The sequence below is a fragment of the Myotis lucifugus genome, unplaced genomic scaffold (genome assembly GCF_000147115.1).
Source record: "Myotis lucifugus unplaced genomic scaffold, Myoluc2.0 scaffold_99, whole genome shotgun sequence".
In the NCBI taxonomy this organism is placed as follows: domain Eukaryota; kingdom Metazoa; phylum Chordata; class Mammalia; order Chiroptera; family Vespertilionidae; genus Myotis; species Myotis lucifugus.
The window spans coordinates 2491418-2516831 of NW_005871147.1; the positions used below are offsets into that span (position 1 = coordinate 2491418).

Genomic DNA, 25414 nt, shown 5'->3' on the forward strand with positions numbered 1-25414 from the left:
AGTGCTGGCCCGCTCATACCCACAGAAGGTGCACAGCAGCACCAGCAGCAGTGCGAGTGGGCTGGCGCCAGCAGTGGGTAGGAGTGGTGGTTGTTGCCCCGATCGCCCCTCAGGAGCTGGGGAAGGTGGAGAAGCCCTCATGGGTGATCAGGACCGGCAGCTGCCACTTGCACCCATTGATGGTGCCGAGTGATTGGGACCGTTGCCGGGCATGGACAGTGGGTGCGAGCGGCGGCTCTGGCACCGGCTGCGGGTGCAAGCGGGGCTGGTACTGGCAGTGGGTGTGAGCAGCGGTTCCGGTGCTGGGCAGGACTGTGGCACGCGGGAGCAAAGAATTTTCAGTAACCACCAGAGGCTTGCCCTGATGACAGCGACCAACTCCCCACCTTGGTCTCGCGCCCCCGCTCAGCTGCTCCACCATCCCACCACAGCTAATGCCCACCATGTTCCGCACATGCCCCCTGGTGGGCAGCGCACATCATAGCAACCAGTTGTTCCACCCTTCGGTCTATTTGCATATTAGTTTTTTATTATATAGGATTATAGGACAAATCCCATTTGGTCATGGTATGTTATCCTTTTCTATATTAATGATTGCTAATATTTTGTTAATGATTCATATCTGTGTTCTTGAGAGATACTGTTTTGGGATTTCTTACTTTTATAATGTCTTTGATTTTGGTATGAGGGTAGTGGTGTATTTCTCCTGTGATCTTTTGACATAACTATATTTTTCCTTGGTAACTTTTCAGGCTTTCCCCTCCTCCCATTCACAAAAAGGTGCATGGGAGGGCTTTGTACAAAAGCGTGTCTCAGCACATTCCCTTAATAGAGAGGGTTCTTTAAAAAAAAAAAAAAAGTGCCTGTCAATGCTTTTTAATAACTTTCTGGTTATATCTCTGATATAACAAAACCACTAATAAAATAAATTTTAAAAGCAAACTAAAACGACCTAAGGAATACTGAATGCTTTAAAGTCTATATTCCTCTACATTTTTCTATTTTTTTTTATTTAAAAATATTTTTTTTGTTAACCTCACTCTAGGTTATTTTATTTACTTCTTTTCTTTTAGAAAGAGTGGAAGGGAGGAAGGTGCAGGGGAGAGAGATAGACAGACAGGCAAGAAGACAAACAGATAGGCATCAATGTGAGAGAGACACATAGATTGGTTGCTTCCACATGCGCCCTGACTTGAGCCGGGGATCAAATCTGCAACCTGGGTACGTGCCCTTGATCAGAGTTGAACCTGAGACCCTTGGGTCCATGTTCTAATCACTGAGCCAAACTTGCCAGGGCTAAAAAATATTTTTATATACATCAGTATCAGTTGAGCTTGAAATCTCAAAGTGTACAGTATTTTTACTTCACTGAAAGAACTATTATATTAAACTGTGAACAAAATTAATAGATTTTTAGATGTATAGTTTTAAGTCCTTCAGTTTAGGAATGTTTCACAATAGGAAGAAAAATTTCTTTTAGGAATTTTCTCTTTTCTTTTTCCAGTCAGCTGATTCTTTCTGTAGTGGTAAACTTTGGGAGAAGGAAAGTTGGTATAATGTGGGGCCCATAAATCAGTCAATTTTAGCACTATCCAGACTGTTCTAAATTCAGTTCAGTAGAATAGGTTTTCTAGCCAGTTGCTGTAGAATTGTAGAGGATGACTGAGGTCAGCTAAGCCATTAATTTATAAGTAATAACTGAAATATCAGGTACATTCATAAATGAATAAATTTCAGAACCTTTTTTATTTTTATATCTTAAAATAAGTAGAATCTTTGTTTATTCAGATACTAAGATATTTAGATTATATAAGGCAAACCATCTTTGTGAGAGAATTGACTTTTATGACTCTGCATGCTCTTTGTTTTAGGTCACTGGACAAAGTATTTTTCCCATGTAAATTTCATATCATTTTATTTTAGGATTATATGTAAAAAACAAATATCTGAAGTATCTAGTGTCAACTTGTATATTTGATATAATGTGATACTATAAATATTAAACCTTTCTTTTCAGGCACAAAAATCTTAAACCACGAAATTCTGGACAACCAGGACAGGCATTATCTTTAAGTCAACAACAACAAGTACTTGCCAAGCACAAGACCAATGAAAAGCAAGAAAAGAGTGAAAAACCACAGAAACGCCCCCTGACTCCTTTTCACCATCGTGTATCTATTAGTGATGATGTTGTCATGGACACAGATTCAGCCAGCCAAAGACTTGTGATATCTGCTCCAGACAGTCAAGTGAGATTTTCAAACATCCGAACTAATGATGTAGCAAAGACTTCTCAGATGCATGGCACTGAAATGGCAAATTCACCTCAACCACCCCCACTTAGTCCTCACCCATGTGATGTGGCTGATGAAGGAGTGACTAAAACACCTTCAACTCCTCAAAGTCAACATTTTTATCAAATGCCAACACCGGATCCCTTGGTTCCTTCTAAACTAATGGAAGATAGGATAGACAGTTTATCCCAGGCTTTCCCAGCTCAATTCCAGGAAGCTGTAGAACCTACAATATATGTTGGTGCAGCAGTAAATTTGGAAGAAGATGAAGCTAATATAGTCTGGAAGTATTACAAGGTCCCAAAGAAAAAAGATGTAGAGTTTTTACCACCTCAACTTCCAAGTGATAAATTCAAGGATGATCCAGTTGGACCTTTTGGACAGGAAAGTGTAACATCAGTTACAGAGTATGTATTTTTTTTAATAGTCACTATTATAATCTAAGGGTGGAAAAATGATGTAAGTTCTTAATATTAGGACTCCAGAATTGGTTTCAGGGTAGGATTTTCAATAATAAATCCTTTGAGTATTATTTTTACTATGTTCTGTCCAAAGGGAACCTCTTTATTATAAAATCCTTTAATCACAAAAAAGTGGAGAAAATATTAACATTTATCCATCAACCAACTTAAAGATTTAAGTTGTTTGATCAACCAACTTAAGGATTTTCCATATAATTAGAACTCTTATGTACTGTCTTTCTTCCTCCATTCTTCCTTCCCTTTCCTGAATTTGGTAGTTATTATTTCTATATGTGTTTTTATACATGTAGCTCTATTTATTCATTTTAATTGCTCTGTAGTATTTCTTTGTTTTGAATTTGCCATCCACTCTCTTCAAGATGGACATGTTGGTTATTTTCAGAATTACAAAGGATGTAGCAGTGAACTTTATGTATACATTTTCTTGTACACTTGTATAATAATTTCTCTAGGAATACATTTTAAAGTGAAATTGCTGGGCCATGGGGTATTTCCATATTCAAGAATTGTTGCCAGATTGCTTTTTCAAATTATACCACTTTACACTCTCATCAACCAGCAGAATATGAGAATGGCTATTCTTTACATTTTCCTCAGTATTTAGTATTATGAAACTTTTAATTTGGCTAATCTGTATTCAGAATGACATCTTATTGTTTTAATATGTGCTTTCCAGATTTCTAATGAAGTTAAGCATTATTTAAAATGCTTATTGGATATTTAGGTTTCCTCTTCTGTGAATTACCTGTACCTCATATTTCTTAGTCCATTCCACTGATTTATTCTTAACATATTCTGGCTTCTAACCTTATATTAGTTAGATGTGCTATAGCTGTCTTCCTCCATTCTATGGTTAGCCTTCTTTGTCCATTTTGTATCTGACATATCTTGGGCAGAAGTAGACTTTTTTTTTCTCATCTCCCTTTATTTTTATAGTTGTTCTAATTACACTTGTCTGTCCCATAAGTGTTTTAGATTTTTATCTGTAGATTTTTTGAAATTGCTCAAGAATATGTGTAGGTATAGTGATCTTTTGTTTAGTTCTTATACTGGGCATTTGAGAAGGGTTGGTTCAATTTGAAGTCTTTCTTCCTCTTCCTCTTCTCCTCCTCCTTCTCCTCCTTTCTCCTTCTTCTCCTTTCTCCTCCTCCTCCTCCTCCTTCTCCTCCTCCTCCTCCTCCTTTCTCCTCCTCCTTCTTTCTCTTCCTCCTCCTCCTCCTTTTTTCTCCTCCTCCTCCTCCTTTTTTTTAGTCTTGCCACTGGGAAGGCCTCTTTTTCTTGGATATTTTCTCAGTCCTCCCAACCCCCCTTTCTGTGGAACCTTTATAATTCAGTTATTGAATACTTTCTATATTTTCTCTCATTTTCTAGCTTTTTTCCCTCTATATTTTGAGGGGATTTCTCAGCTTTCTTCTAACCTTTCTTGAAGTTGTAATATTTATTTTTCATGTATTCCCCCCCCGCCCAGCCCTGTAAACTTTTTTGTTAATAGCATCCTCCTCTTGTTTAATGCCCTGTAATTTTTTCCCTATTAGAGGTACCTGCCTTATTTTGGTCTTCTTCTTTATTATTGCTGCCATATTTCTTATGATTATTGTTTCTTCACATTTTAGAATGAGGGCATAGAGATGCTGATTGGAAATTTTGCGTATATATGCAGAGCCTTGTTAATTGGCAGGCCTTGATTATTCATTCAATAAATATTTTAGTGTATACTATGTATCAGTTCCAGACACTTTGCTTTATGATAATGGAATAAGAGATGTTTTGGAAGGGAGGCCTTGTACCTAAAATTCCAGAATGAAGAGGATGCCAGATCTTAGATCTTCACCAGGTAGTTTATTCATTTTTCTTCTCATTTTAAAATATATTTTTATTATGAATTTCAGAGAGGAAGGGAGAGGGAGACAGAAACATCAGTGATGACAGAGAATCATTGATTGACTGCCTCCTGCATGCCCCATACTGGGGATTGAGCCTACAACCCAACCTGGGCATGTGCCTGATAGGGAATTGAACCGCAACCTCCTGGTTCATAGATAAATGCTCAGCCACTGAGCCATGCCAGCTGGGCTCATTTTTCTCATAAGACGAACCTTTCCTGTTCTTCCATTTTCAGCTCTTAGTTTTCATTTCTGTCTAGAGAGAGAAATCCAGATTTTCTCTGGTTGTCTGAGCAGTTTGGCTGTCCTGTTTATATAGTTTGCTGATAGCCTCTTACACATTCTAGGGTGTGGACTTTCTCTGCTGTGTTATATTAATTTTTGAGCTTCACTGAAACGAAGTAAAATGTCTGATCCACTTATAGCCTCTCTCACTTATCCCTACTGTTAAGAAAAAATACTTTGATTATTATTTCAGTAGACAAACCTGTGTGCTTTGTCACTTTGTAGTTTTTTTTTCTTTTTTGTTTTTGTTTGTGTTTTTCATCTAGCACTTTGAATCTTAAAAGTTTTCTAGTATAATTTTTTTAAAGTTAAAATTAATCTGTATTTGAAATTGAGGGACTTCAGGATACCCTTATGATCATGGAAGACAGCTAGCTTATTTAATTTTAGTAGTTAGTCAGCAGGTCTCATGAAAGCAAATGATGTCTTGGAAACAAGCCTGAAAAGTTCTTAAATTATCTGTGCTGGATGAATATGAAAGTCTAAGCTAGCCTCAACTCTTGTCTGAAACTACTGTCAGACTTCTTATTTCTGTACTTCTCTACACTTATTTTGTACACAGCAGTCAGTGATCATTGTAAGTTAAATATTACATTACTCCATTTGTTTAAAACCTTTCAGTAGTTTCCCTTTATATGTGGAATAAAATCTAAACTCTTTTTCCTTATTTGTAAGATTCTACAGTGTCCTGCCTAGCTAGTTCTTCATTTTTATTTACTACTCTCCTATTTGCTTTCTGATTTAGCCACACCAGCTTTCTTGCTATGCCTTTCAAAAGCCAAGCTCATTTCTTACGGCCTTCAGAATTGCATTATAGATGGGGGGGGGGGGGGGGGGGGGCGGCAGACAGCTTTCTTACTCAGTCCTGCTCAAAAGTTACCTTTTCAGGAGGTATTTCCCTGACATTTTATCTAAACTATGACCTCTGCTCACTCCCCAGATCACTGCTTATCCTGTACACTGTTTTCATTTTCTCCCTATATATATTATTATCTGAAATTATATTATGCATTTTCTAATGGTCTTTTCCCTATTAGAATGTAAGCTCTTTGAGGGCAAGGATTGTGTCTCGTTTAGTGTGTTTCTCCAGCCTAAACAAATACACACACTCTAGAGCAATCTTAGGCACCTGGTAGACAATCAACAAAAGTTTGGATGAGTGAAATGACAGTATGGCCATCGATTACTTTAAGATTTTAAAATTTATTTTTCTTCTAGGTTATATTATCCTATCTAATAATAGTTAAACATGGTAATTGACCGTACCTTCACTATGCCTCCCATCGGCTAATCAGTGATATATGCAAATTAACCGCCAACAAAGATGGCGGTTAATTTGCATACATAGGTGTGAAGCAGCGGAGTGAAGACTGAAGGCAGCTCCAGCCGGAGCAGCGAAGGCTTGAAGGCAGCTCCGGCCAGAGCAGCGAAGGCTTAAAGGCGGCTCCGGCCGGAGCGAAGGCCTGGGTCCCGGGTGCCGGAGGAAAACCGGTGCTGGCAGCCTGGGGAAGGGAAGGCCTATTGCATGAATCTTTTCGTGCAACAGGCCTCTAGTTTACTATATGTTAAAATATAGTGGCATGAATATTTTCAGTTTTAAAAACTTTAAAGAGTGAGGGCACATTATATTTATAAATTCCAAGAATTCTAGCCATACTGTATTAGCCAAATAAGTGTATTGGCTGCTTGTGTGCATGAGCATCTATAAGTGAAATGAAGGTCTCTGAGAAGTTAATACAGCTTAATCTTAGAATCTGTTTTGATTCCTTGGCATTTTTCTCACTGAATTAGAATGAGAAGCATAATGTAGAACAGTAGCTCGCAGAATAGAATGATATAAATTAAGGAAAAAAACATGCTTCTATTTGTTCCTAGTCACCATTTTTTCTGCCTCATAAAGAGAAAGACAAGATTGAATAAAAGGTTTTTTTAAATTCTATGTCTCATGTGAGTATTGTTTTGGTTATACTACTAAAATATGTTTTATGTCACAATTCACTTTTAGATAGAATCCTTGTTTTTGTATTGTTGTAGCAGATTAGAATATGGTAAATATCACAAGAAATCAACCATCAGAAGCTTAGCTGCTATATGAACTTAGAAACATTTATGGAATATAATGTTCTATACTTGGTGGATTAGAAGTTTTTTGAATTTTTTAAAACATTTATTTTTTACTTACTGATTTTTAGAAAGAGAGGGGACGGGAGAGGGAGAGAGAGAAACATTGATTTGTTATTCCACTTATTTATGCATTCATTAGTTGACTCCTGTATGTGCCCTGACCAGGGATTGAACCCGCAACCTAGACATATCGGGACAACAACTCTACCCAACTGAGCTACTCGACCAGGGCAGAAGTTTTTTATTTTATGTTTTAATTATCTGGATGAATCTGCCATTTTCCTAAAGTTATTCTATGAAAGTAATTCTCATTTGGGACGATTTCTTATCCCCACCCACTCAGACCCCCAGGTGACATTTGGCAATGCCTGGGAACATTTTTGGTTGTCACACTGGGGGTGTATTACTGGCATCTGGTAGTTGGGGGCTAAGGCTGTTGCTAAGTATTCTACAGTGTATAGGAGAGTCCCCCACAACAAAGAATTATCTAGCCTAAATGTTAATAGTATTGAGGTGCTTCAATGTCATGCATTACTTATTAGAGAAATTTGAACTCTAGAATAAGTTATTAAATTAGGTAGGCCAAAAATATTTATTGATTAGTTTCACTACAGAGATTCCCCATACTATTTTGGTCTGTCTTCCCCTTCCCACAAACCGGTATGGTCTTCAGTGCTCATATTATGTTAAAACAAAAGTTTTTTCCCCATAGTTAAAAGTATCTTTTTGGGCCCTGGCTGGTGTGGCTCAGTTGGTTGACCATTGTCCCATGTACCAGAAGGTGACCTGGTTCGATTCCCGGTCAGGGCACATGTCAGGTTGTGGGCTCGATCCCCAGTAGGGGATGTGCAGGAGGCAGCCAGTCGATAGTTCTCTCTCCCTTCCTCTATCTCTAAAATCAATAAAAATATATTTTAAAATAAATAAATAAAATATAAAAGTGTCATGTTGGAATAACTAATTCAGGTGCCTGCTAATATATTACTTGAGATAGGATTTTATGAGAATCAGCATCTCCTTATAGATATAGCAAAGCCAGTTGATAAAATTGGATGGTGTTTGTCATTAAAAATCTATGAATTATGATTATGCTCTCTTGATGGCATTTAAATAACCTTAAATTCTTTATAGAAGCATTCCATTGATGTAATATCACTTTTCTAGTCGTAGAGTTATCTATTCAGAAGCCCAGTTTATTTTATATAAATAAACTTTGAATATTCATATTATCTATAATAATAAAAGTGTAACATGCTAATTAGACTGGACAAAACCGGGGCTGCTAGGGACGCCTGGGTCCCAGGTGCCAGAGGGAAGCCGGTGTTGGCAGCCAGGGGAAGGAAGGCCTACTCTTGCACGAATTTTGTGCATTGGGCCTCTAGTCCATTATAAGTTTCTATTATTTGTTTCTATATTTGAGTTTTGAAAGCGTATTTAAATGTATAACAGTTAATTTTAATGAAGTTAGAGGGTTGTTGCAACTCTTATACTCTTTCTTTTTAGAAAGTTTATCTTCCCTTTTAAATTTATATCCTCAAAGATATACTTTATCAGTTTTGAAAAACTGAAGTTTCTCTAATATGCAAGATGCTATAAAGCACAGTTGGGGTATAAAATAAATTTAGTCCTGGCTGTAAATGAAATTGTAGTATAATGGACAATAACATTAAGTTATTTGATAGAGGTATATATAAAATACAGTAGCGATGCAGAGCCAGAGTAGGAATAATTTAATCCCATTTATGGAGATTCAGAAGTATTATGCAGTTTGGTATGGATAGACCAGTGATGGCGAACCTTTTGAGATCGGCGTGTCAGCATTTTGAAAAACCCTAACTTAACTCTGGTGCCGTGTCACATATAGAAATTTTTGATATTTGCAACCATAGTAAAACAAAGACTTATATTTTTGATATTTATTTTATATATTTAAATGCCATTTAACAAAGAAAAATCAACCAAAAAAATGAGTTCGCGTGTCATAGGTTCGCCATCACTGGGATAGACTATAGGGTGTTGCCTAGTAGTTTGGTGTGTCATGATGAAAAATGAGACTTGGAGTTTCTCTATTAGTTAATGATAACATCTATTCCAGAATAGTGGCTTAAGACCTTATAAGTTTAAAGGTAACACAATTGCTGCCAAAAAACAATTACAGTTGTTTTTATTCAAGGGTTTAGCACTAGTTTTAGTAGAGCTTGTGCTGACTTAAAGTAGTCTACTATTTTAATTCAGAGGAAAACCTTTCTAAACCCTGAACAAAGAAAGAACTGTGCTTGGTCATAGTTCTTACCATGTCTTGTTTGGTAGTAAGGCTACATCAGGATATCTTAACCATAATGTTCATCAATAGAACTAGCTCCTATGTTGTATTAGTGATACACTAGATTTATATTGTATGTGTATAATTATAGAATGCATTATTTGATTGCTAAAAGATAGTTTCTAATTTGTTTCATAGAAGTCAATGATGAAATAAACTTGTTTTGATTTACTGTAGTCTAAATCTTTTAATTAAGTCTTCCTAATTTGATATCTTATATTAATGCATTAATGCTATATTTTTGACAGGTAGCTTGGCTCAGTTTAAGAATTGATTCTGAATATTGGAGATGGTACTGGAAAAGGTACCACTAAAAAAAAAAGGACTTTTGAGATTTATTATAAATTTATCTGTGCCTAAACATTTCCTTCTGTAGCTTATTTCCTTCTATAATTGTTAATCCTAAAATATTGTCATACCTTGTCCAGAAGAATTTTTATTGAATAAAGCATAAAAACGTGCTGCTATAAGCCATGCTAAATTCTCTACATTTCAGGATAGTGTGTTACTGTTGTCTTATTAAAAGGAAGGAGATAAAATTAATGAATAATATAAAAGTAATTTCAATTTGCTTTGGACTTTGCAAAGCTTCCTGTTGATGGCTGTACTTAATCCTCTTCCAGTTTGGCTGTATTTAGCTTTATATCTGATTGAAGTTATATCTGTAGTTTTATATTTGGCTATATGTGAAAGTTTCTTTTAGAAAAGGAGAGGTGGTGGTCTTGTTCACAGAAGTATTTGTATACTATATAATTGGATAGTGACTAAATGATAACTTGATTTTTTAATCGGGCATCTCTTAAAAGTCACAATTTTTATATCTTATTAAATATAGAAGGATATGTAATGTAAATAATTTATATTTTAAATTTATTGTGATTTGATATTCTTGATATTACTGATTACATTTAAATTCTTTGCATATCCCACTGTCTGTGAGAACCAGTTCAATAAAATAAGAAAAAGTTGTCTTTAGGTATTGCATTTGGGTTTACTCATTTTTATTTTTAGTAGAGCCCTCTGCAGTAGGGTTGGTCCTTTTAATATTGCTGCACACTAGTTTAACAACTACCTATGTAAACAGTGTGGCAGTTTTTAATGCTTCTGCCAGAGGGCACTTATTATGAAAAACTGTTTTACCTCTAGACAGAATAGTAGTGTCTTTCAGGGTGGTGGTGGTGGTGGGGGGTGTTCTTATACTTTTTCCCTATGAATAGTTATTTGAATATGCATACTTAAAATCTTTCCAGTACTAACTCTGTGACCTTAGCAAACCATTTCTTTCTTTCTTTTTTATTAGCAAACCATTTCCATAATTTCTACATCAAAGTCAGAGAGCATACCCTGCATTTCCTATCATGAGGTCTTTTAAGTATTTAGTAAGAAAATACATGTCAAGTAGATAGAAATACTGTCTTGAAAAGATTTATGTTAGTATCTGATAGATAATTCAGCAGACAATTTTTTAGGATCTAATACAGTGAAGTACAAAGTGACTCTTAAGAAATAACTTCATTTATAGGACAGAACTATTCTAACGATTAATTGTAATGCATATCTGCCATGACAGTTGTGTTAGCACTATGTTGCCATGGAAGAAAGTTTTTGTAGACTTGGAATTTGTGGGGGGAAATCAGGGGCATATTGGAAAAACAATGACATATTTTCTAAATGAACTATCAAATATCATATTATCAGTTATTCTATTAATGGCTCTATTTTAACCTTAGTTTATAGTATATAGTATAGAGTGTTTATAGTGCTGGACATTGGTGAGTAAGTTAGTAAAATGTGATAACCCATGTCAGAGAATTTGTAAGCTAGAAAATACCTTCATGGCTCCCAAATCTTACCTCTCTTAACAATTTTTTATCTTAATACTCAGGACAGATAAGCAGTGGCAGCAATATCACTTTCTAACAAAGATGGTTTACTTCAAAATTTAGAATTATTAATGCAAACATATCTGCTGTGGCTTCTAGAATTAATATATTTATTTAGCTAATATTTATTGAGCACCTATTACATGCCAGGCATTTGGGATAATTAAGTGGACAAAGAAAGCTCCCTAGGATTTAGGGGCTTATATTTTAGTGGGAGTGACAGTCAACTATAAACATAAGTAAGTTATAGTATGTTAAAAGTAACTGCCATGGAGGGAAAAATGAGCAGGCTAAAGGGGATGAGTGTTGAGGCAGTTGGGCATATTGCAGGTTTAAATAAGGTCTTGTAGAAAAAGTGATTATTTCAACAAAGTCTTGAAGGAAGGTGTAGTTGGCCAGGTGGATATTTGGAGGAAGAATGTTCCAAATAAAGAGAATAGCCAGGAGTGTGTCTGGCCTGTTTAACATGTTAAGCACCCAGCCTGTTTTGTCTTCCGGACGGAAAATAGTGTCAGTCACCAGTGACTGACAGGGCGCTTAATGTGTTAAGGAACATCAAGGAAGCCAATGGAAGCAGAATGAGTGAGAGAGGGAGTAGAATAGAAGATGAAGTTAGAAAAAGAGGACAAAGATCATGTAGGATTTTACAAGGATTTTGGTTTTTACTCAGAGGAAAATAGTCATTGCAGGATTCTGAGCATGATCTGACTTAGAAGCCTGGCTGCCACTGTTCTGGCAGCATGGGAATCTCAGCTTTGCAAACCATAGAGAACATGAATTTGGGAGTCTAAAAGGGTCTTAAAAATCTTTCTGTATTCACATTCACCAAGCACCCTGGTGTTGAGAGATCTAGAACTCCTGATGCCTTCCACGGTTCTGTGGTGCAGGTCAGCCTGTTGTATCTTCCCTCTCTTAGCCTTAGAGTTTAGCTTTCTCAATTCTGTTATTTTCTATTAGTTCTCATCTTTCCAGCTTCACTGTTATGTCATTCTTCGTCTTTTTATTGGTTATCTTAGGAGAGTGCAGAGAAATATGCTTATCTGTCTCCATGTGGAACCAGAAGACTGAGACTATAAAAACTGATTTTTCCAATGTGATTAGAAAAACACCTCTGAAGTACTTGCTCTGAAACTTCACCTGCTATTGTAAAACATCTTGCCTGAATTAACAATTTAATAATGTTATTTTCATGAAACACAAATCAGGCCTTTACAATTTTTTAACTTAAAATATATCTGCTATGGCAATGGGAAAAGGATAATCACTTCTTCATTGTGTAAATGTATAAATCGTGTAAGCGAAGTCTTGTCTCACTATGTAGCCCATAATTTGAGAGTGCCTGTCCTGGAACAGGTTAAATTTAAGAGTTCCTTTAAGTGAATGGATTTTGTCAGGTTAATGTGCTTGAGAACTTGGGAACTGAGCGGATTGCCAAAAAACAACATATTTTGCCCTAGCTGGTTTGGCTCAGTGGATAGAGCCTTGGCCTGTGGACTGAGGGATCCCAGGTTCTATTCTGGTCAGGGGCCTGTACCTTGGTTGCGGGCACATCCCCAGTGGGGGGTGTGCAGGAGGCAGCTGATCGATGTTTCTGACTCTCTATCCCTCTCCCTTCCTCTCTGTAAAAAATCAATAAAATATATTTAAAAACAAAACAAACAAAAATATTTTGGTGAAAACAACATAGGATAGGAGACTTGAATTTTAGCTCCATTTCTTTATTGCTGAATATGAGATGTCAGTAGATCACATAACCTTTCTATGCCTCAATTTCTTCATTTGTAAAATGAAGGCTTGCAGGTTAGATCACCTTTAAATAACTGTAAAAACTTCATAATAGTGAAGTTGTTTTGGAAGTTTTTTGTGCTTTTATGGAGAATAAATATAATTAATTTTCTAATTTTTTTTTAATGCAGGTTAATGGTGCAATGTAAGAAACCTTTAAAAGTTTCTGATGAATTAGTACAGCGATATCAAATTAAAAATCAGTATCTTTCAGCAATAGTATCTGATGCAGAAAAAGAACCTAAAATTGATCCATATGCATTTGTTGAAGGAGATGAGGAATTTCTTTTTCCTGATAAGAAAGATAGACAAAATAACGAGAGAGAAGCTGGGAAAAAACAAAAGGTAAGAGAAATCAAAGTATATACCAAAGGGTCTCTGATGACTTGTAGCACTGCATATAGTACCATACCTCTCATTTTTTTCTTTTAAATAGAATAGATTCATCATTTTAACTTAGAAAAACATTTTTTAAAATAGATAAGTCAGGCACCTGTTTTAAATTATAGCTGCCTTCTGTCATGAAAAGATCTTGTTGGCTATAAAAGTTTTTGGATTGGAGAAAGAGAACATTAACTTTTCTTACATTGAAATCAGGACATTTAGGTAGATGAACTATTTTAATACTGAGTTAAAATATGCCATCAGTGAATTACCAGTTTTCAAAAATACAATAGAATACTTATCGCTGAGTTTATAAAATACATATTTTTAAATATGTGAGCGAAGAACTTATAGTATCCCTAAAAGTAAAATGTTATATTAATGAAGTATAGGACTTATAAATATTTATTTGATTAAAAGGTTAAATATCAAATATTTGAGAATCTTTTAAGCACAAGCTAACCCTGCTATATATGTCTTTTGCCTTAAATATAAAATACGAAAATTGAAAGCTGTAAAATTATGAAAAGAATTCAGTTATATGTTTAATACAATAATATGTTTATGTGCTAGGTACTTGAAATTTTGTCTTTTTGTAAATATGAAAACAGTAGTGGCTGGGAAGGCTGTAGATACTGTACAAAGAATATGGGCTTTGTTACTTTCTTTTTATTGAATTTATTAGGGTGACATTGGTTAATAATATAGGTTTTAGGAGTACAATTCTATAACACATCATATGTATATTGTATTGTGTATTCACTCCACCCCAAGTTAAGTTTCCTTTCATCACCAGAACATGGGCTTTGGAGTTTGACAGCTCCCACAACTTATCAGCCATATTTACCCGGGTTATCTTTAGAACTGTTTTTTTGTTTGTAAAAGATAACCCATACTACTTACTTATCATATAGGTTAGTTGTGAGAATTAGTGATAATATCTGCAAAATACCTAGCAGAATGCTTGAAACAGTATTTTCTGGATTTTGTTATTGGTAAATGATATGATATACTTTAGCCTAATATGTAATATTGTTTGCAGGTAGAAGATGGGTCATCTAGTGTAACAGTGTTATCACATGAAGAAGATGCTATGTCATTATTTAGTCCCTCTATCAAGCAAGGTAAAACTTCTGTTTCAGAATCAAAATATTTCATTCCAGGATTGTTACTACAAACTACCCTTGAAGAGTGTGGGGATTGGGGTGCTGATACTCTGGTCCCACACAGTCGAAAATCCTCATATAACTTGACTCCTCAAAAATTTAACTAGTAATAGCCAACTATGACTGGAACCCTTATTGATTACATACCCAGTCTGTTAACATATATTTTGTAATATGTATTTTATACTATACTAGAGGCCCGGTGCACGAATTCGTGCACAGGTGGGGTCCCTCGGCCTGGCTGGCGATCGAGGCCAGTCGTGGCCCATCTCACCTAGTCCTGATGGGGCTGATCGAGCCGGCTGGCCAGGGGGAGGGACTGCAGGAGGTTGGCTGGCAGTGGGAGGCGGGCTGTGGGAGCGCACTGATGGGGGGGGGGGGGGCTCCAGCATTGAGCGTCTGTCCCCTGGTGGTCAGTGCGCATCATAGCGACTAGTTGTAAAGGTCGCTTAGGCATATATATATATAGATAGATAGATATAGATATAGATTCTTACAATATAGTAAGCTAAAGAAAATCATAAGGAAGAGAAAACATTTATAGTATTGTACTGTATTTATCTATATGGTCTGTCAGTACCTGCATTAATGCTGTCTTAGACGATATGAAACACTAGATAGTATACATATTACTAGCACTAGACATCAAAAATGAAAAGATAATGTGAAAAAGAAATTGATATTTATAGGTATAATGATTCATTGATAATGAAAAGGCAGCAATATGATTGCTTTATGGTAGGCCTAGTATAATCAACATATTTACTGAAAAAAATCTGCTTTTAGGTGGACCGGCTCAGTTCATACCAGTATTGTTCAAGGGTCAACTCTAATCTGAAGTTGTTTGACTTCTACAATTCTTTTTTGCAAAATTCATATGTTTCATAGAAAGGGATGGATTTCTATGATATGGGATATCTTAAAATGATGGATCATTGCCGAAACCGGTTTGGCTCGGTGGATAGAGCGTCGGCCTGCGGACTGAAAGGTCCCGGGTTCAATTCCGGTCAAGGGCATGTGCCTTGGTTGCGGGCATATCCCCAGTGGGAGATGTGCAGGAGGCGGCTGGTTGATGTTTCTCTCTCATTGATGTTTCTAACTCTCTATCTCTCTCCCTTCCTCTCTGTAAAAAATCAATAAAATATATTTAAAAAAAAAAAAAGGAAAAATGATGGATCATTGTTTATATTGCACAGGGAGAAGCAAGTTCAGATGATAGAAATTGTGTTTTGAATTGTTAGAACTTCTTTCCTTTTTTACAAATAAAAATAGTTCTTATCTGTAAAATAAGACTGGATGAGATCATTGCCTAAGGTCCTTCTCAGATCTAAAAGCTCAATTAATAAGTCAGGCTTTGTGTGACCAAAAATAGAAATAAGGAAAAACTCCACTGGAATAAGGAAGAGATGGTCTTTCAGGAAAAAAAAAAAATGTAGTGATTGATGGTAGGTTGCTGAATGAAATTTGGGTTCTTTGGCCTGTTTACCTACTCTGGGATATAAGGAATGTGTAATTTCCTTTTTGTGTCTGTGGTGTGGCTTTCTCAAAATGTGGACCGCCGAAACCGGTTTGGCTCAGTGGATAGAGCGTCGGTCTGCGGACTGAAGGGTCCCGGGTTCAATTCCGGTCAAGGGCATGTGCTTGGGTTGCGGGCACATCCCCGGTGGGGGGGTGTGCAGGAGGCAGCTGATCGATGTTTCTCTCTCATTGATGTTTCTTACTCTCTATCTCTCTCCCTTCCTCTCTAAAAAATCAATAAAACATATTAAAAAAAAAATGTGGACCATCTTACCACCTTCTGGAGCATCTTTTAAGGTGAAGATTGGAAATCTTGGTTTTTAAAAACCTAGATGATTTTTACATACTCTAAAATTTTAGAACTATTGCTCTAATGAGTCTTTATAATTGACATGCAGGGACACTTGGAAAATGACTTTAATCTTTCTGAAAATGAGGGCTTTTCAAGTCATTTGACATCCTAAGGATATTTTGGAAGGTTATACACCAAACTGCAAATTGTTTTTCATTTTTTTCTTGTGTGGGAATATAAGAGGAGTTTAACTTCTATTTGTATTTGCAGTTCTTTTTAAGTAATGTATTTTTTCCCTCTAAAACTGGGGAAAAAAGTAAAAAGGAAAATAAAATTCTAGAACTGAAATGAAGCTTACCTAAGAAGTAATATTTATTGAGTATTTAAGTGCCTAGCACTGGGCAAAGTGCTTTACCTATAATCTGTCACCTTTAATTTTTGCAGTTGCTGAGGCACAGAGAGGTTAAGTCAGTAGCCCATACTCTTACTGTTGGAGTTGGAATTCAGAGTAACAGTCTGTCTGACTCTAGCTGGAGCACTTAATCTTTGTACTGTGCTTCCTTTACATTCAAGAAGATAGAAAAATAAAATTGTGTGTGTGTTTAATTCTATTCTAATAGGTTTACATTTTTATGTGAAAAAAACTTATAGATTTTAAACAAATCACAACTTCTTATTGTATTATACCCTTATAAATGTAAAGTAATATATCTAGCTTAAATAAATAGAATAATACTTATTTGGTCAGTAGTAGAATTTATTTATTTTTTTCTTGGTTGACAAATGTAGATGCTCTACGTCCTACTAGTCATGCTCGTCCTCCATCAACCAGTTTAATATATGACTCAGACCTGGCTGTCTCATATACTGACCTCGATAACCTCTTCAATTCTGATGAAGATGAACTAACAGTGAGTATCCCGTTAATGATTAAGGTTATAAGTTTTTCCCCTTGATTTTATGTAAATTTTTTCAGAAGTGATATGTGACTTGAATATTGTTTTAGCCCTGAACAATAGGAAATACTTTATAATAAAATTTCATTAATTGGTTGTATTTTTTTAGCCTCATGTTTATACAGTCTTGACATAGTGTCTATCACATATAAACTTTGTTTCTTTGTTTTGTATGTTTGAAGGACTTGTATGATTAAACTTTGAGCTCTGCCATATGTTCTTTTCCCGCAGTTCTTAGGAAATAGTATTATTTTCCTTATCTTTGATCCTCTAGTTGAGAAATGGCCCTAGAATCGACTTGTTTAGAGAATAAGTAATTAACATTAAAATTACATGCCTTGTCAATTTATTAAGGAATACTACTTCTTTAGAATTTGTTTGACATAATAGTCATTATTATAAGACAGCTAAATACTATAATAAAGAGGAAGAAAAAGTAACATTTAATCTTTAACACCCATTTGCAGAGAAAGGTGAAGATAAAAGGAATTAAAGCTTAAAATGAGATTCCCTAGAATGTCAAGTCTCTGGCAAATTAATGAATTGGGTGCTGCATTATCATAAAAGGGAATTCCTTTTTCATCTGCATAAGGTAGCTTGGAAACTTCTATAGTACATTTGGTCTTTCTTGTCCTATATAATATATACTTTTAATCCTCTCTCATCATATACATACACACATACATATATGCCCATTTGGTGTATTCAATTAAGTGACATAAGCCAGATACAACTATATATAAACTTTTATTTTATATCCCATAATATAGTATATTTTAGGATACCATTTACTGGGTAAATATATCCCTAAAATTTTGGTACTTTTATACTTTCTCTCTGCTACCATTCATGTATCAGCCGTGGCTCTTTTGAGGTAAAAAGGTTGTAATCAGAGATTAGTTTAGTGTTTTTGACAAAGTGGCTAACAGGAACCAAGTTATCAGCTCTAAAAAAATGGACAGATTGGAGATACTGAAACTTGGTTTGTTCAATGTATTAAGATTTATTTTTAGTTAGGGATCCTGTTGCTTTGTCATATGAGATCCTTCTGAAATTTGTGCTTAGTTTTACCTGTTGTAGCATTTTTACTGGTACAGGGGTAAGGAGATTATTAAACAAGGTAAAAGTGTAAACAAGACATCAGAAGGAAGATTGATTATGTAGGAAACTAATGTCTTTAAGGGTACAGATGCTTTCTGAGTATCTTTTACTAAGAAGCAAATCTGATGTTAATTACAACCCTTCTTATTGCAGGTTTTATTTTAATTTTAATAGGTTTTAAATGGAAGTTACTCTTGCTTCTTCTGAGTGTTTTGAAACTATGGGTTATTTTCTTTGAAGGAACTTTTTCCTCTGTTAATTTGGAGGATTATGAAATAGAGAAACTAATCTGAGTTTATTGATTGCCTAAAATGTGTTTATGTCTTTAAATCATAGCTAGTATGTATTTGGCTCTAGCACAACTTCAAAATACTACTTTTCATGAATGGACTCTTCTTTCAAGTCACGTCTGAATGATTACTATCTTGAGATCACATTGGATATAATACTTGAAATAAATATAAATATGTGGGTGTTTTGTTTTTGTTTTTAATAGCCTGGATCTAAAAAATTGGCAAATGGATCAGATGATAAATCCAACTGCAAGGAATCAAAGACAGGAAATCTGGACCCGTTATCTTGCATAAGTAAGCTTCCCCAATCTGTGCTCCAGATAAATCTGCAAACTTTTAATGTCAACAAAATTCTCCACATCTTTGTTTTAAACAGATTAACCTCTTTAGAGTGTTATGTTAAAATGTGTGTTTTATTAAATATAGGCACTGCAGATCTTCATAAAATGTATCCTACACCACCATCATTGGAACAACATATAATGGGGTTTTCCCCAATGAATATGAATAATAAAGAATATGGTAATATGGATACAACACCTGGAGGAACTGTTTTAGAAGGAAATAGTTGTAGTATAGGAGCACAGTTCAAAATTGAGGTCGACGAAGGATTCTGTAGCCCCAAACCTTCTGAAATTAAAGTAAGTATTTTATTTCTCTAGAAAATAATTTACTTCTATATTTTCATATAGAATTAGTTTATAGCTATATTCAAAATTCATTTCATACTGCCATTTGCAACAACATGGGTTGGTCTTGAGGGTATTATGCTAAGTAAAATAATTCAGATGGAAACGGACAAATACCATATACTTCCCACTCATGTGGAATATAAAACAAAAGATAAAGGAACTAACAAAATAAATTTATAGATGCAACAGATAGGTGGTTACCAGAGCAGAAGAGGTGGGGGGGGGTGGGGAGGAACAAATTTAGTAAAGAGGGTCAAATATATGATAAAGGAAGGAAACTAGATTTTGGGTGGTGAACGCACAGTAGAGTATACAGATACTGAATTGCAATGTTGTACATGTGAAATGTATCTAATGTTATTAACCAATATTCACTAAATTTAATTTAAAATTATTTGATTCAGTTTTGTAGTTAACAAATTTGAAGACTGAATTGTGACACTATTAAGAATGTATTTAAGCCCTGACTGGTTTGGCTCAGTGGATAGAGCGTTGGCCTGTGGACTGAAAGGTCCCAGGTTCGGTTCCGGTCAAGGGCACACAAAAAAAAAAGAATGTATTTAAGAAGGCGGGGGGTGAGGGGATAAGAGATCAACCAAAAGACTTGTATGCATGCATATGAGCATAACCAATGGACACAAACATTGGGGGGGTGAGGGCATGTGCTGGGGGGTGGGAGTTGCCAGGGAGAAGTCAATGGGGGAAAAAGGAGATTCATGTAATACTTAAAACAATAAAGAATTTTAAATTTTTTAAAAAATGTATTTAAGATGCCCTGCCGTCATGGGCATGGCTCAGTGGTTGAGTGTCAACCTATGAACCAAGAGGTCTTGGTTGATTCCCAGTCGGGGCACATGCCCAGGTTGCGAGCGTGATCCCCAGTGGGGGGCATTCAGGAGACATTCGGTCAATGATTCTCTCTCATCATTGATGTTTCTATCTCTCCCTCTCTCATCATTGATGTTTCTGTCTCTCCCTCTCCCTTCCTCTCTAAAATCAATAAAAATATATATATATATATATATTTTTAAAAGAATGTATTTAAGAAAAGAACAGAATTGCCCTGTCTTGGGTAGTTCAGTTGATTAGAGTGTCGTCCCAATATGCCAATGTTGTGGGTTCAATCCCCAGTCAGGGCACATACAAGATGAATCATTGAATGCATAAATGAGTGGAACAACAAATCTCCTTCCCTCCCCTCTCCCCCGTCCCTTTCTCTCTCTCTAAAAAAAAAAAGGAATTATATTTACGTTTTTTTATTTTGTTTCAGGAAAGGAAAAAAATGGCTAGAATTGGTTTGCTTTCCCCCCCATGGAAGATAAGGTTCTGAATGTCACGGTCTTTATATTGTAGGATTTTTCTTATGTCTACAAGCCTGAAAATTGTCAAGTTCTAGTGGGATGTTCCATGTTTGCACCTCTAAAAACTCTACCAAGCCAATGCCTGCCTCCTATCAAATTGCCAGAAGAGTGTATTTACCGTCAGAGTTGGACTGTTGGAAAACTGGAATTGCTTCCTTCAGGACCTGCAATGCCATTCATCAAAGACAGGTATGGTTTAGATTTATGTTATTGGTACAGTATATGAATACTTATATAGCTTTAATGTTTTTTCATTGAAGTACCTGGTATGCTGGTTCCTGGAAAAAATATACTGGTTTTTGAAAATTCTAAAAGTTGTTTTCTGATTAATAAGATTATAATGGTACTAGAGGCCTGGTGCACGAATTAGTGCACCAGTGGGGGCCCTCGGCCTGTCCTGTGGGATAGGGTCGAAACTGGCTCTCTGACATCCCCTGAGGGGTCCCGGATTGTGAGAGGGTGCATGCCAGGCCGTGGGACCCCACAGGTGCACGATCAGGGCTGGGGAGGGACATGGGAGTTTGGCCAGTTGGGGAGGGACCACGGGAAGGCTCCAGGGTGTGTCTGGCCCGTCTCGCTCAGTCCCAATCGGCTGGACCCCAGCAGCAAGCTAACCTACTGGTTGGAGCATCTGCCCCCTGGTGGTCAGTGCATGTTATAGCAAGCAGTTGAGCGGCCTTAGCATATCATTAGCATATTACACTTTGATTGGTTGAACATACGACCGGACACTTAGCATATTAGGCTTTTATTATCCAGGATTAGCTGGACATGGATAAACTATTAGAAAACTTAGAACTGTTGTGCTTTGATTCTTCGTCTTCAAAGCTTTTTTTTTTTTTTTTTTTCTATTTTGGTCTAAAATTTTAAACCACTCCCATGTGTACATTTGTCATATTTCACACAGTTTTCTAACTTAAAATCTGTGAAATTGGGTTATCTTATAATTGGTAGCATCTTAAAATTGCTGTGGTCCCTTTCCACAGACATCTCTAAGATTAGGATTTTATTTTATGTTTTTACATCTTAGAATTTATGAACTATGGATATTTGTAGTATAAAAAATATATAGGTGTCGATAAGTGTATACAGATTTTATTTATAATTTTGGAATTAGTTGGTTGGTCCTCAGCCCACAATAATCTCCTAGAGTGAATATATTAACCAGAAATGCATTTTAATTATACTCGGAATTTTAGCACTAATTGTGCTTTCATAATTTTCACTGTTACTGAAAAACATTTGGAATATTTTCAGTTGCTTTTCACATTACTAATATGTTTCTTTATATATATATTTGATTTTCTTTTACCCTGGTGATGCTAGTGACGGAAGTGCAATGGATCAAGAATATGGCCCTGCTTATACACCTCAAACTCATACTTCTTTTGGGATGCCTCCTAGCAGCGCACCTCCTAGCAACAGTGGAGCAGGAATTCTTCCTTCTCCATCTACCCCTAGGTTCCCAACTCCAAGGACTCCCAGGACTCCAAGGACTCCTCGTGGAGCTGGTGGACCTGCTAGTGCCCAAGGTTCAGTCAAATATGAAAATTCAGACTTGTATTCACCAGCTTCCACCCCATCCACATGCAGACCCCTTAATTCTGTTGAACCTGCAACGGTTCCTTCCATCCCAGAGGCACACAGTCTTTATGTAAACCTCATTCTTTCAGAATCAGTTATGAATTTGTTTAAAGACTGTAACTTTGATAGTTGCTGTATCTGTGTCTGCAACATGAATATCAAGGGTGCCGATGTTGGAGTTTACATTCCAGATCCAACGCAGGAAGCACAGTATAGGTGTACCTGTGGCTTCAGTGCTGTTATGAACAGAAAATTTGGAAACAATTCAGGATTATTTCTTGAAGATGAACTAGATATCATAGGACGCAACACAGAATGTGGCAAAGAAGCAGAAAAACGTTTTGAAGCTCTCAGGACTACTGAACATGTTAATGGAGGACTAAAGGAATCTGAAAAATTGCCTGATGAGTTGATATTACTGTTACAAGATCAGTGCACTAATTTATTTTCACCCTTTGGAGCAGCAGACAAAGATCCTTTTCCTAAAATTGGTGTAGTTAGCAATTGGGTACGTGTTGAAGAGCGGGACTATTGCAATGATTGCTACCTTGCATTAGAACATGGGCGTCAGTTCATGGATAACATGTCAGGAGGAAAAGTTGATGAAGTGCTTGTGAAAAGTTCGTGCTTACACCCCTGGTCCAAAAGAAATGGTAAGTATGCTAATGGAATAATTTTTGTTTGTTTTCCTTTAGATACATGACTTGGCTTTTCTTTCTTAAGAGAAAGTATTAAAGGCATTTCCCAGGTAGCCAACAGAGACACTTAAATTTGGACTTAAAACTCCTTTAAGAAGGAAATTTTCAAAGAGAGAATTTCCTAGCAGTTTAGTTTAATTTCAAAATAAAAGTAGGGTTATTGTAAATTTGTAATTATGTATTGTGTAGATGTATAAAAGGTACTTTGCACATGTTAATTAGCAGAAAGTTGCTACATGTCTGCAGTATTCAACATGCTTTTACTCATTAAATACTTATGAGCACCTAGTATGTTCTCAGCCTGTTCTTTTATAAAGTAGTATTGGACAAACATATTTCCCAACCTTTTTGAGCCTGTAATTTAGTGAAGAATACAAAAATAGAAAAATAAGTAATTATATAATATAGTGACAAATGCTTTGAAGAAAAAGCAGGTAGAGGAGTGGAAAAAGACAAGTGTGTGACATTTATTATTTTTTTATCCTCAGCGGAGGATATGATTTTTTTATTGACTTTTAGTGAGAGAGGAAAAGAGAGAGAGAGAGATCGAAGTGAAAGAGAAACATCAACCCGTTGCCTCCTGTACACACCACAACTGGGGCTGGAACCCACAATCTAGGTATGTAGGTATGTGTTCTGATGGAAAATCGAACCCACACCTTTTGGTATACAGGACAACACTCCCACCTGGACAGGGAAAGAGTGTGATGTTTTAGATGTTTGGATAAGAGATATTACTGAGGGACAACATTTGAACAAAGACTTACATAAAGTGGTAGGGGGTTAGCTCTGGCTAACCGATGGGAATGTGTTTTAGGCAGTGAAAAAATCCTGAGTGAGTAGTATGCTTAGGAGTCACTGTTGCTGGGATGAATTGGGTGATGGGGAGACTGGTAGGAGATGAAGTTTAAGAGTTGGCCAATACCCTGGCTGGTATTTCTCAGTGCTTAGAGCAGTGGTCGCCAACCGGTGGTCCGCCGACCACTGGTGGTCCGTGAGGTTTGAAAGGTTGGCGACTGCTGGCTTAGAGCATCAGCCTATGCACCCAAGGGTTGTGAGCTTGACCCCCAGTAGGGGGCATGCAGGAGGCAGCCGATTGATGATTCTCTCTCATCGTTGATGATTCTATCTCTTCCTCTACCTCACTTTCTCTGAAATGAATAAAAACATTTTTTTAAAAAGCATGATGGGAAGTTTTAGGACAGTTTTGAGTAGAGAAGTAACATGATTCTTTTTCTGTTTGCTATTGTGTTGTGGATGGTGAAGATGAGAGTTGTTAGAGTATAGAAATGCAACAGTTATTTTATATATTGATTTTGTACCCTGCACTTTACTTATTTCTAATGGTTTTTTGGTGGAGTCTTTAGCGTTTTCTATATATAAAATTATGTCAAGCAGAATTCTTACTTACTTTTTTTAATGGTTATAGATGTGAGTATGCAGTGCTCACAGGATATACTTCGAATGCTCCTATCTCTTCAGCCAGTTCTTCAGGATGCTATTCAGAAAAAAAGAACAGTAAGGCCTTGGGGGGTTCAAGGTCCTCTCACTTGGCAACAATTTCATAAAATGGCTGGCCGAGGCTCTTATGGTAAGTAATTTATAGTATGTATATTGACTACTTTTATTTCAGTCCTCAGTTTCTATGCCCAATTTGAATAAGCACAGTTGTTTTTCTTAAATATTTTTGTGGCATATGCTTGACTTAAGGCAGTGTGGGTCAATCTCAGCTTTTCTTACTTTGAACATTTACAGCATTCAGTATACTGGTACATCAGAAAGAACAACTTCATTTAGATTTGTTTTTACATGAGACTTACCAGTACAATTTTATGTGTAGAAAGAATCATACTGCCAAATTTTTTAAAAAGACTGAGCACCACTTTTGTTGTAAATCATTATTTTACAAAATTGAATGAAAAAAATGGAGTAAAAAGGAGCAAGTAATATTAGTGATAAAGGTTCTCAAGGTCTCATTAAAAAAAAAGACAAATTTCCTAGTTGTGATAAGAGTAGCAAATGAATACTCCCAATATGGTATGTGCATTGTAGATTTATGGTTAACTATAATAAAAAAGAACATTAAAAATTGTTTTAATTGCCCTAGCTGGGTTGGCTCAGTGGATAGACCATTGGCTTGTGGACTGAAGGGTCTCGCGTTTGATTCCAGTCAAGGGCACATGACCTGGTTGCAGGCTCGATCCCCAGTAGGGGGCATGCAGGATGCAGCCAATCCAATTTCTCTCTCATCATTGATGTTCTATCTCTCTCTCCCTCTCCTTTCCTCTTTGAAATCAATAGAAATATATT

General features: G+C 36.2%; 1 protein-coding gene across 1 annotated transcript in view; it reads left to right on the forward strand.

The window, feature by feature from the left end:
* The window catches only part of MED13 (mediator complex subunit 13), a gene marked incomplete at its 5' end in the record, with an annotated part of 86714 nt that overhangs the window by 36713 nt on the left and 24587 nt on the right, over nt 1–25414 (forward strand). Inside the window, 9 exons of the mRNA XM_014458671.2 lie at nt 2018–2701; nt 13191–13404; nt 14486–14567; nt 17209–17330; nt 18973–19063; nt 19196–19410; nt 20815–21011; nt 22149–23059; nt 24534–24695. Of these exons, the coding sequence (XP_014314157.2) occupies nt 2018–2701; nt 13191–13404; nt 14486–14567; nt 17209–17330; nt 18973–19063; nt 19196–19410; nt 20815–21011; nt 22149–23059; nt 24534–24695 (2678 nt within the window). The remainder of the gene's footprint in view (nt 1–2017; nt 2702–13190; nt 13405–14485; nt 14568–17208; nt 17331–18972; nt 19064–19195; nt 19411–20814; nt 21012–22148; nt 23060–24533; nt 24696–25414) is intronic.